Below are 13024 nucleotides of genomic sequence, written 5' to 3'. Positions count from 1 at the left end.
CTTCAACAAGCTCTCAAAACAAAAAATGAAGGGACCTTCTAGATCAAAGTGACTTACTGGAATTACCAGAGGCTGAATACAAAAGATTAATATACAGAACCCTTCAAGACATCAGGAAGAAAATCAAACAATATGCAAGACAAGCCAAGAAACACACAGATAAAGTAGTTGAAGAAATTAAAAAGGTTATTCAGGAACACAACAAAAAACTTCATAAGCTGTAAAAATCCATACAGAGACAAAAAGGTTATTCAGGAACATAACAAAAAACTTCATAAGCTGGAAAAATCTATAGAAAGACAGCAATCAGAAATTCAGATGATTAACAGTAAAATTACAGAAGTAGACAACTCAATAGCAAGTCAGAGGAGCAGAACTGAGCAAGTGGAAGGCAGAATTGGTGAGCTTGAACGTAAAGCACTTGGCACTAACACATTTCAAGAAAAATCAGATAAAAGAATTTTTAAAAAATGAAGAAAACTTAAGAATCATGTAAAACTCTTTCAAGAGAAATAACCTACGAGTGATTGGAGTACAAGAACAGGGAGGGGTAACAGAAAATACACAGAGAATTGTTGAAGACTTGTTGGCAGAAACTTCCCTGATTATCATGAATGATAAGCAGATATCCATCGAACTCCACATAAGATAGATTTTAAAAGAAAGTCACCAAGACATATTATAATCAAACTTCCCAAAAAAAAAAAAGATAAGAGAATTTTAAGAACACCTAAGGATAAACAAAAAGTCACCTACAAAGAAGAGTCAGTAAGATTAAGCTCGGACTACTCGGCAGAAACCACGCAGGCAAAAAGGCAATGGGAGGACTTACATAAAACATTGAAAGAAAAAAATTGCCAGCCAAGAATCATATATCCAGCAAAACTGTCTCTCAAATATAAAGGTGAAATTAGGACATTTCCAGATAAACAGAAGTTCAGGGAATTCGTAAAAACCAAACCAAAATTACAAGAAATACTAAAAGGAGTTTCTTCGTTAGAAGATCAATAATACCAGGTATCAACACAAGACCAGAACACTTGACAGGGCAATCAGATGTCAGTCAAGACAGGGAAATTGCAAAAATAAATCAAGATAAAAAAAGGCTGAAACCAGGGAAACAGTGGTGTTATTATGTAAAAGAAGACAACATTAAAACAATAAAGAGGGACTAAGAAATATAGTCATAGATCTTCATATGGAGAGGAAGGCAAGGCAATATAAAGAAATAAAACTTAGGTTTAGATTTAGAAAACTAGGGGTAAATATTAAGGTAACCACAAAGGAGACAAACTATCCTGCATATCAAAATAAAATACAATAAAAAAATAGACTCAGCAGAAACAAAATCAACAACAATGAAGAAGAGAAAAGACAGTATATAAACTACTCCGCACACAAAAATATTAAGTGGGAAAAAGAAACTGTCTACAGTACACAAAAAAAGACATCAAAATAATGGCACTAAATGGATACCTATCCATAATTACGCTGGATGTAAATGGACTAGATGCACCAATAAAGACAGACAATGGCAGAATGGATTAAAAAACATGATCCGTCAATACGCTGCCTACAAAAGAAAACATCTTAGACTTAGAGACACAAACAAACTAAAACTCAAAGTATGAAAAGATATATCAAGCAAACAACAATCGAAAAAGGACAGGAGTGGCAATGTTAATTTCTGACAAAATAGACTTTAAAGTAAAATCCACCACAAAGAATAAAGAAAGACACTATATAATGATTAAAGTGACAATATACCATGGTGATACAACCATATTAAATATTTATACACCCAATGATAGGACTGCAAGATACATAAAACAAACTCTAACAGCACTGAAAAGTGAGATGGACAGCACTACAATTACAGTAGGAGACTTCAACACACCACTTTTGGTGAAGAACAGAACATCCAGAAAGAAACTCAATAAAGACATGGAACATCTAGTTGCCACTATCAACCAACTTGACCTTATAAACATACACACAACACTCTACCCAAGAGCAACCAACTATACTTTCTTTTCTAGTGTACATGGAACATTCTCTAGCACAGACCACATATCAGGTCATAAAGCAAACCTTAGCAGAATCCAAAACATTGAAATATTACAAAGCATCTTCTCTGACCATAAGGTCATAAAGTAAAAATCAATAACAGACAAAGCAGGGAAAAGAAATCAAACACTTGGAAACTGAACAATGCCCTGCTCAAAAAAGACTGGGTTATAGAAGACATTAACAATGGAATAAAGAAATTCATAGAATCCAAAGAGAATAAAACACTTCCTATCAGAACCTTTGCGACACAGTGAAAGCAGTGCTCAGAGGTCGATTTATATCAATAAATGCACACATACAAAAAGAAGAAAGGGCCAAAATCAAAGAATTATCCCTACAACTTGAACAAATAGAGAGACACCAACAAAAGACACCCTCAGGCACCAGAAGAAAGCGAAGAATTTAATTACAGCAGAATTAAATCAAATAGAAAACAGAAAAACAATTGAAAGTGTTAACAAGACCAAAAGCTGGTTCTTTGAAAAAATCAACAAAACTGATAAATCATTAGCGAAACAGACAAAAGAAAACAGGTGAGGAAGCAAATAACCTGATTAACAAATGAGATGGGCAGTATTACATCAAACCCAGAAGAAATTAAAAGAATCATATCAGATCACTATGAAAAACTGTACTCTAACAAATTTGAAAACCTAGAATAAATGGATGTAATTCCTAAAAACACACTACTTACCTCAACTACACAAACAGATGTAGAACAACTAAACAGACCCATAACAAAAGAAGAAATTGGAAAGGTAACCAAAAAACTCCCAACAAAAAAAAAGCCCTGGCTTCACTGCAGAGTTCTACCAAATATTCAGAGAAGAGTTAACAACACTACTTCTAAAGGTATTTCAGAGTATAGAAAAAGACAGAATACTCCCAAACTCATTCTCTGAAGCCAGCATATCCCTGATACCAAAACCAGGTAAAGACATATCCCTCATGAACTTAGATGCAAAATCCTCAACAAAATTCTAGCCAATAGAATTCAACAACCTATCAAAAAAATAACTCACCATGCCCAAGTGGGATTCATACCAGGTATGCAGGGAGGGTTCAACATTAGAAAAACAGTTAATGTAATCCATCATAAAAATAAAACAACAGACAAGAATCACATGATTTTATGAATTGATGCAGAAAAGGAATATGACAAAGTTCAACCATTCATGATAAAAACTCTCAGCATAATAAGAATAGAAGGAAAATTCCTCAGCATAATAAAGGGCATTTATACAAAGCCAATAGCCATGATCATCCTAAAGAACAGAGTCTGAAAGCATTCCCCTTGAGATCGGGAACCAGGCAAGGATGCCCTTTATCACCACTCTTATTCAACATTGTGCTGGAAGTCCTAGCCAGAGCAATTAGGCTACATAAAGAAATGAAGGGCATCCAGATTGGTAAGGAAGATGAAAAAGTATCTCTATTTGCAGATGACATTATCTTATATACAGAAAACCCTAAGAATCCTCAAGAAAACTACTGAAACTAATAGAAGAGTTCAGCAGATTATCAGGATACGAGATAAACATACAAAAATCAGTTGGATTCCTCTACACCAACAAAAAGAACATTGAACAGGAAATCACCAAATCAACACCATTTACAGTAGCCCTCAAGAAGATAAAATACTTAGGAAAAAATCTTACTACAGATGTAAAAGACTTACACAAAGAAAACTACAAAACACTGCTGCAAGAAACCAAAAGAGACCTACATAAATGTAAAAGCATACCGTGCTTATGGATAGGAAGACTTAACATTGTAAAGATTTTTATTCTACCAAAAGCAATCTATAGATTTAATGCAATTCCGATCCAAATTCCAAGAGCTTTTTTTAATGAGATGGAGAAACAAATCACCAACTTCATATGGAAGGGAAAGAGGCCACAGAGAAGTAAAGCATTACTGAAAAAGAAGAACAAAGTAGGAGGCCTCACTCTACCTGATTTTAGAACCTATTATACCACCACAGTAGCCAAAACAGCCTGTACTGGTACATCAACAGGCACATAGACCAATGGAACAGAATTGAGAATCCAGATATATATCCACCCACATATGAGCACCTGATATTTGACAAAGGCCCAAAGTCAGTTAAATGTGGAAAAGACAGTCTTTTTAACAAATGGTGCTGGCATAACTGGATATCCATCTGCAAAGAAATGAAACAAGGCCCATACCTCACACTATGCACAAAAACAAACTCAAAATGGATTAAAGACCTAAACATAAAATCTAAAACAATAAAGATCATGGAAGAAAAAATAGGGACAATGCTAGGAGCCCTAATGCATGGCCTAAACAGTATACAAGTCAACAATGTAGAAGAGAAACTAGGTAACTGCAAGCTCCTAAAAATCAAACACCTATGCTCATTCCAAGACTTTCCCAAAAGAGTAAAACGATTACCTACAGATTGGGAAAAAGTTTTTAGCTATGACATTTCTGATCAGCGCCTGATCTCTAAAATCTACATGATACTACAAAAAGACAACCCAATTAAAAAATGGGCAAAAGATATGAACAGGCACTTCACTAAAGAAGACATTCAGGTAGATAACAGATACATGAGGAAATGCTCACAATCACTAGCCATTAGAGAAATGTAAATCAAAACTACAATGAGATTTCATCTCACTCCAACAAGGCTGGCATTAATCAAAAAAACACAAAATAATAAATGTTGGAGAGGCTGTAGAGAGACTGGAACACTTATACACTGCTGGTGGGAATGTCAAAAGGTACAGCCACTTTGGAAATCACTTTGGCACTTCCTTAAAAAGCTAGAAATAGAGAAGTACCATAGGGTCCAGCAATCCCACTCCTTGGAATATATCCTAGAGAAATAAGAGCCTTTACACGAACAGATATATGCACACCCATGTTTATTGCAGCACTGTTTACAATAGCAAAAAGATGGAAGCAACCAAGGTGCCCATCAATGGATGAATGGATAAATAAATTATGGTATATTTACAAAATGGAATACTACGCATTGATAAAGAACAGTGAGGAATCTGTGAAACATTTCATAACATGGAGGAATCTGGAAGACATTATGCTGAATGAAATTAGTCAGCTGCAAAAGGACAAGTATTGTAGAAGACCACTATCATAAGAACTCCAGAAATAGTTTAAACAGAGAAGAAAATATTCTTTGATGGTTAGGAAACAGAGGAGCGAGGGAGGGAGGGACGGGGTATTCACTAATTAGATAGTAGATAAGAACTGTTTTAGGTGAAGGGAAAGACTACACACAATACAGGAGAGGTCAGCACAACTAGACTAAATTAAAAGCAAAGACGTTTCCTGAATAAACTGAATGCTTTGAAGACCAGCGTAGCAGGAGCAGGGGTTTGTGGACCATGGTTTAAGGGGACATCTAAGGCAACTGGCGTAATAAAATCTATTAAGAAAACATTCTGCATCCCACTTTGGAGAGTGGCATCCGGGGTCTTAAATGCTAGCAAGCGGCCATCTAAGATTCATCAATTGGACTCAACCCACCTGGACCAAAGCAGGATGAAGAACACCAAGGACACAAGGTAATTCTGAGCCCAAGAGACAGAAAGGGCCACATAAACCAGAGACTACACCAGCCTGGGACCAGAAGAACTAGATGGTGCCCTGCTACAACTGATGACTGCCCTGACAGAGAACGTAAAAGAGAACCCCTCAGGAGGCAGGAGATCTGTGGGATGCAGACCCCAAATTCTCGTAAAAAGACCGGACTTGACGGTCTGACTGAGACTAAAAGGACCCCCGAGGTCATGGTCTCCAGACCTTCTGTTAGCCCAAGACAGGAACCATTCCCAAAGCTAACTCTTCAGACAGGGATTGGACTAACAATGGGATAGAGAATGATACTGGTGAAGAATGAGCTTCTTGAATTAAGTAGACACATGAGACTATTTTGGCCTCTCCTGTCTGGAGGGGAGATGAGATGTCAGAGGGGGTCAGTAGCTGGCCGAATGGACATGAAAAAAGAGACTGGATGGAAGGTGTGTGCTGTCTCATTAGAGGGAGAACAATTTAGGAGTGTATAGCAATGTGTATATAAATTTTTGTATCAGAGACCAACTTGATTTGTTAACTTTCACTTAAAGCACAATTAAAAAAAAAAAAAAAGTTTGGTCTCTCATATATCCTAGTATCTCTGCATCGTGTCTACTAACCAAAAAACCTATAATGCTACCTAATACCTTACCATCATAAAACAAGGAATCAGTAGCATAATACAGTAGTTGTTCAAGAAAAGCAACTACAGTTAAGTTACTGTAGGTACCTGGATAGATTCCAAGACAGTATGCTATGGAGTGACACGTGACTGGGAAGATCAGAAGCATTTACCAGAGAATTTAACTTTGAATTGTCTGCTGCATAACCCGTATAAAATAGACTGGCTAAGACAAACAGTTGTGAAAATTTTTCATTACGGGTTTACAGACCATTCACTTCTCTCAACATTCTAAGCTTTATCCCAGGACTAAGTGAGACCATCAGAAAGCTGACTACTTAACCATATCTCAAACCTTTCCACTCCTCCTGATGAACAGTTTGAAGAAAACATGCCACATTTGTTTCAGAGTTGTCACTGTGTGTCCCTATGTTAAGACCAAAAAAACATCTCTTTCAGGAAGTCTTTATGTCCTCAGAGGAATCAATCTGTTCATTCCCCCTTTCTGATATGGATGTTGGAAACACCAGAGAAATAGCTGCAGCTTAACTTACTAATTCTAGGATCATATTATAGTGAGTATACATTTTCTGTGACATTAGATTTTTATTTATCACTAATTTGCCATCTTAACATATGGAATGTTACAAATCTCACAAAGCACACGGTAAAATAAAGGGAATGACTAACCAACAGCTTACCTGGAATTTGCTCATTTTCTACTGCTCTTGGGGAAATGTAGATGGCTGGGTTGGAAGAAGAAGGAGGTTAGTACCCACTAAAATGCTCCCTGTGGGAGAACGTCTCTTCCACGCTTGAGAAGGGGCAAGAAGATGCTGAATGACTACCCGTCCACCTACTATGACTCTAAAGTAACTCTCAGGCACAAAAGTTTCCACTGGGTGAGTGTAAGCATTAGCTTCCTAAAGATTTTTTAAGTTTAAATCCCCCTAGGTGTTCACAAAAATTTTTAAATGACAGAATTGGTTACACACATAGTAACACACCTAACGAAGAAACATTAACCCTTCATGAAAACTGATATAAAAACTCAGGGCTATTCTGTTTAGTCGACTGTCTGACTTATCTTGCTAACTCTGGTTAGTGACACCACAGAAAGCTCTAAAAAGCAGTGCTTTAAAGAAAGGTCCATGTTTTAATTTATCTAATTTTGTCGCCATCTCTTTATAAAGGTCTTTTACAAGGAACCTGCTTTGACTCAGCATGGAAAAATACACAATACTGACTTGGCAGTCAGGAGACCTGATCTGTAGTCTATACCACTAACATACTGCAATCTTGAAGAAGTCACTAACCTTCAGAAACAGTTTTTTTTTTTTCTTTCTTTCTTTTAAATGAGACAGATACAGGGAACTCCTTAAGTTCCTTCCTGAATGCTGAGGCAAGTCAGGATAGGGGAACATCAGCATATACCACACAGTGATGGGCACTACTAGAGGAGAGCAATACCGAATCTAGAAAGGATAAAGAACCCAGGGAACAGAGATGGCCTGGAGTAACAATCCAACCTACTGTGGCAGGCCAGCAAGCAATTCCTCCCAGAACATTCCTCACAGGCACGCGCACAAAAAGCACCGCCCCTTTCCCCGCGCACCCGCAGCCTCACGGGTTGGGTCTCCTGGACCGCGCTGACCGCTCAGTGCAGGGACTGGGCACGTGAGGAGCCCGAAAGCCCGCGTTCCCACGCCCCACCCTGGCCCCTTCTGCTGACAGGGGCGCTCCCGCCCCTTCAACCCCGCGGGCTCCCCAGGCGCTAGGGGCCAGACGGGGTCTTGGGGCCTCCTGCCGACCGCCGGGCTACCGCCGCCTCTGGCCCTCGCCCAGCTTCCCGGTGCTGACCCGCCGCTCCCTCGTCGTGTTGCCCTGGACCCAGGAGAGCGCATGGGCTCCGTGCTCGACGAACCGGCTCCCAGGCGAGGCCGGTAGGAAACAAGACTAGAAAGCGGTAGCGCACCGAGGTAGAAGGCGGGATAAGGCATGCGCAGAAGACCCGCACGCCGAGTGCCCCCCAAACGTCAAAACTACATTTCCCTGGAGGCTCCGCGACCAGCCCTTCGTGTTTCTTACCACTTCGGCGGGAGTCGGGGGTCTGAGGAGGTCCCTTTAAGCAATCCGGAGCCCTTGCTCCGCCCCCCGCCAGAGGCTCTCCAAAAGTTAATGATTGCAGCTAGTGCATATGTTCGGTCGCTGTGCAGTGTAGACACGGGTCTGTCAAGGGAAGGAGACTGCGCGTCAACTTCGCTCTTTAAATACTAGGAAATTCTAGCTGAAAATGAAAGAATAATATTTGAGGTTACCTTATAAGGAGCTCTTAAAATCAATAGAAGCAAAAACTTTAAATGGGCTAAAAAACTGAACAGTGATTTAATAAAAAAGAAAATATAAATGTATAAAAATGTATGAAAAAATTTATTATGAGAATTGAAAGAAATTAAAATGTTTAAGGAAAAGCATCTAAGATAGCACTTATTGAGATTTATTTTTTTTAATTTATGTACAGCAAATCTTTTTGGTGCACAGTTTTATAAGTTGACAAATGCATAGATTGTGTAACAACCACCACAATCAAGATACAGAACAGTTTCATCACAGCACAAAAAAATTTCGTGCTACCCGTTTGAAGTCAACTCTCTCGTCACTCTTAACCTCTGGCAGCCAGAGTATTCTCTAATAAGGAGGCTGAAAATTGGGCCTCGCTCTCTCTCCCAGTTCCTTCTTCTTATCAGGGAAGGCTTCCCCTGTTTTGGGCACAAAGTAACTTTTTCTTGTACCTGTGCAGGCATCATATGGCACCTGGCCAACCAGAATTCTATATCTGTTCCTGGTGGGGAGGGAACACGGTCTCTCATACTAGGGCACAAGAAGGGTGAACGTAGAACATCTGCCCTGCACCAGCCATAAGTGGGATATGACTGGAATTGCTAGATTAAAAAGTCCTTTTAAGTTTGATAAAAACGAGCCTCCAGAGTTTACATGAAATGACACTCACAATAAGTAAATGGGAAAAAACAGTGCCCACTAGTGAAACTGATCTTGCTTTGTCTCTTTCTATGTGAGTAAAACATTTCCCATGCACTGTTGAGAGAGAGAGAGAGAGTGTGTGTGTGTGTGTGTGTGTGTGTGTGGTCTTTTGCTGATGATTATGAATACTGTCTCAACAAAATGGAATCATACAGTATGTAGTCATTTGAATCTGGTACCTTCTGCGTAGCACAGTGCATTTGAGATTCATCCGTGATGTTTCATTTATCAATATCCTCATTAATTTTTCTTGCCGAGTCCAATTCCATGATATAGATTTACTAGTTTCCTTATTATTCTCCAGTTAAAAGTCATTTGTGTTGTTTCCAATTTGGGGGAAATTGGAATTGACTCTATGGAAACTGGTTAAAAAAAAAAGAATATTCCTTTGAAAAATAAGAATTGAAAATATTAAAAGAGTTATATACACCTATGGTATGGGCTTGTGAAAGTGTTTTTTCCCATTTACTTATTGTGAGTGTAATTCATGTAAACTCTGGAGGCTCGTTTTTATCAAACTTAATAGGACTTTTTAATCTAGCAATTCCAGTCACATAATTTCGACTCGACGGCACTGGGTTTTTAATTATATATGACTTCATAATAACCAGATAAATTTTCACTGATGTATGTACCTGTATGTTTACATCAACCAGGGTCCAGTTGGGAAAAAAAAGAGGTCACTAAAGTATTACAGTAGAGAAAATTTAATAGAAGTAATTGGTTAAAACAGACGGTGATGCAAAATGAGAACACTGACCTAACACAGAAAACAACTGCAGAAAGCCGCTGCCACCCCAGGGCTGAGAAACAGAAGGAAGGCAATAAAGCTATCAGAACCTAGCAGCTCAGAGGAGTGGTCTGGGGGCATGCTGGACCATGCTGGTACTCAGAGAAGGGCCTTGCAGAATTGGAATTCAGACATTGAGAGAGACGCTGTACTGCCCATCTGCTGCTGGTCCTTCAGGTGGGTATTTTGGGGTAACACCCCTGCAGCTCACACACTTGAGTGAGCTTGCTGCTCAGCTGGTGCTGACATCCAGACAGGGAGCAATGTAGCTGAATCCGGGAGAGCTAAAAGAAGCGGGAAGCTAATGAAAATGTTCTAGAATTAGATGATGGGGATGGTTACACAACTTTGTGAATATACTTAAAACTACTGAATTTCCACTTTAAAGGGGAGCATTTTGTAATATGTGAATAATATCTCAATTTTTAAAATAATTTTAAAAGAGAAGCTGGAGACTAGAACTAATACCTGAAGTGAAGGGCCATTGCTGAAGTGATGCTGTATGGGACAAAGAACTTGGTTTGGCCCTTTGACTCTGATTTCAAAAAATAACCCTAGCAATCAAGATGTTTTGTTCTCCAAAATAGCCTGGCAAGTAGGGGCTACACAGACTCCACACCTAGCAAATGAACTTCAGGAAGGCAGGGAGGGAGGCCTAACGCACTCAGGCATATTCATTGACTGAATCATCAAAACTATGCATTAGGGTCCAAGTTATGCATATTTATTGAGGTCTTAATTATTCAGGGCTGAGATTGATTCAAGGTGGTAACCTAATCAGACACACCACACCATTCCTCTATAGCAAATAGCAAAGACCTGAAAAACAAAGTGTAACAGGTACAGATGACAATCCCGGCACCCTGAGAATCGAAAGAAAGGATATAGAACTAGATTAAACACTGATTGGAAAAATAACTGAACGACAGTAGCCAAGAGGGAGAGATACAGAGCAAAGGCACCCTACCAGCTGGTCCAAAACAAGGAGGGCCATTTTGAAACAAAGCCAATAGCAACCTTGGGCGAGGAGCACAGGAAGACATCACAGAACTCCCAATAGGAGACAAAGAAACTGTGTCAACATACTGAATGAGGCACTGTGAGCAGGGCATGAATTGGAAATAAGGAGCAGAAGCACAAGAAGGAGGATTAGAGCTTCAGGGATCCTGGAGTATGCAAAGCAGGGAGGAAATCAGGACCCAGAGATAGGGTGACTCTCCAGTCGTAGTACCAGTAGGGGGGTGGAAAACACAGGGCAATAGATGAGCCCTTTCTTTTTTCCCCTTTTCTTTCTTTTTTATTTTTCTCCCCCTACTCCCCACCTGCCTGCCCCACTCCTCCCCCACCAGAGAGAGTGCATGCATGACCTCTGAAGGCCCACACCTCTCCTGCTGGAGAGAACACCTGTGCAACCCCTGGCCACTCATCCCGGTCCCTCCCCAGCTGGAGAGAGTACCTGCACAACCCTCGGCGGCCAGTCCCACCCCTCCTGAAGAAAGCACTTGTGCACCCCCCAGCTGCCTGCCCTGCCCCTCCACTGTCAGAGAAAGAACTCAATCTAATGTATCAAAACAAAACAAAAATCCTCAATAGATAAAATTACACCTTAATACCTTGGAGACAGTAGACAATATCGAAACATATAAAGAAATAAGACAACGTGACTCAATCAAGTGACCAAAATAAAGAGACAGAAAACCTTCCTGAGGAAGAGATGGTAATGGAACTGTCTGATAAGAAATTCAAAAGGTCTGTTTTTGGGTTTGTATATAGGGTTCTCAAAAAGATCAAGGAGAACACAGTCAAAACCAAGGAAAATACAGGCAAAACCCTAGAAGAATTCAGTCAAACAATACAAAAACAAAATGGCAAATTAAATAGACAATTAGAAATCTTGCAAAAACAACAACTAGGAATTCAGAACATGAACAATCAACATCAGAAATAGATAACTCAGTGGAAGGACATAGAAGTAGAATTGAAACAGTGGAAGAAAGAATTACCAAAATAGAGGACAAATCCCTGGATATCTATTTGTCTGCAGAACAATCAGAAAAAGGAATGAAGAAAGGCTAAGAATTATGTGGGACACTATGAAGAGGAATCATTTATGAATGACTGGAATTCCAGAACAGGGGGAGACAAAAAAATAACAAATAAAACCAGAATTTTTGAAGATCTGATGGAAGAAAACTTCCCCAATATCATGAAAGATGAGATTTCCATCCAAGAAGCTCAATGAACCCCATACAGGATAGATCCCAAAAGTAAGTCAAACTTTCCAAGCCCAAAGATATTCTTTTTTTTTTTTTTTTAGGTGAAGGTTTACAGAACAAACTAGTTTCTCAACAGTTAGTACACACATTGTTCTATGACATTGGTTAACAACCCCACAACATGCCAACACTCTCCCTTCTCAACCCTGGGTTCCTTATTAACAGCTTTCCTGTTCCCTCCTGTCTTCCAGGCCCTGCTCCAGAGCTGGTGTGCCCCTTTAGTCTTGTTTTGTTCTATGGGCCTATTCAATCTTTGGCTGAAGGGCGAACCTCAGGACTGACCTCATTACTGACCTGAAAGGGTATCCAGGGGCCATACTCACAGAGTTTCTCCAGTCTCTGTCAGGCCAGCAAGTCTGGTCTTTCTTTTTGAGTTAGAATTCTGTTCTATGTTCTTTTCCAGCTCTGTCAAGGACCCTCTATTGTTATCCCTGTCAGAGCAGTCAGTGGTGGCAGCCGGGCACCATCTAGTTGTACTGGACTCAATCTGGTGGAGGCCGTGGTAGATGTGGTCCATTAGTCCTTTGGACTAATCTTTCCCTTGTGTCTTTGCTTTACTTTATTCTTCCTTGCTCCCAAAGGGATGAGACCAGTGGAGTACCCTAGATGGCCACTCACAGGTTTTTAAGACCCCAGATGCTAGTCACCAAAGTAGAA

At 39.7% G+C, this 13024-nt stretch overlaps 1 protein-coding gene across 6 annotated transcripts in view; it reads right to left on the bottom strand.

The window, feature by feature from the left end:
- The window catches only part of LOC126082242 (zinc finger protein 33B-like), a 95192-nt gene extending 86868 nt beyond the window's left edge, over nt 1-8324 (bottom strand). The window contains exons 1-2 of one of the 6 annotated variants that reach the window (XM_049894681.1): nt 7875-8321; nt 6961-7005 (exon numbers count right to left, since the gene is read on the bottom strand). In XM_049894681.1, the coding sequence (XP_049750638.1) occupies nt 6961-6975 (15 nt within the window). In that variant the 5' untranslated portion in view covers nt 6976-7005; nt 7875-8321. Of the gene's footprint in view, nt 1-6960 lie in introns of all 6 variants that reach the window. The other 5 variants (XM_049894682.1, XM_049894684.1, XM_049894685.1 and 2 more) reach the window with 5 other exon arrangements.
- Between the last annotated feature and the right edge of the window lie 4700 nt (nt 8325-13024).

The sequence above is a fragment of the Elephas maximus genome, chromosome 8 (assembly GCF_024166365.1).
Source record: "Elephas maximus indicus isolate mEleMax1 chromosome 8, mEleMax1 primary haplotype, whole genome shotgun sequence".
NCBI lineage: Eukaryota > Metazoa > Chordata > Mammalia > Proboscidea > Elephantidae > Elephas > Elephas maximus.
Note: the sequence above shows the minus strand (reverse complement) of the source record. Positions and strands in the feature narration are given on the sequence as shown.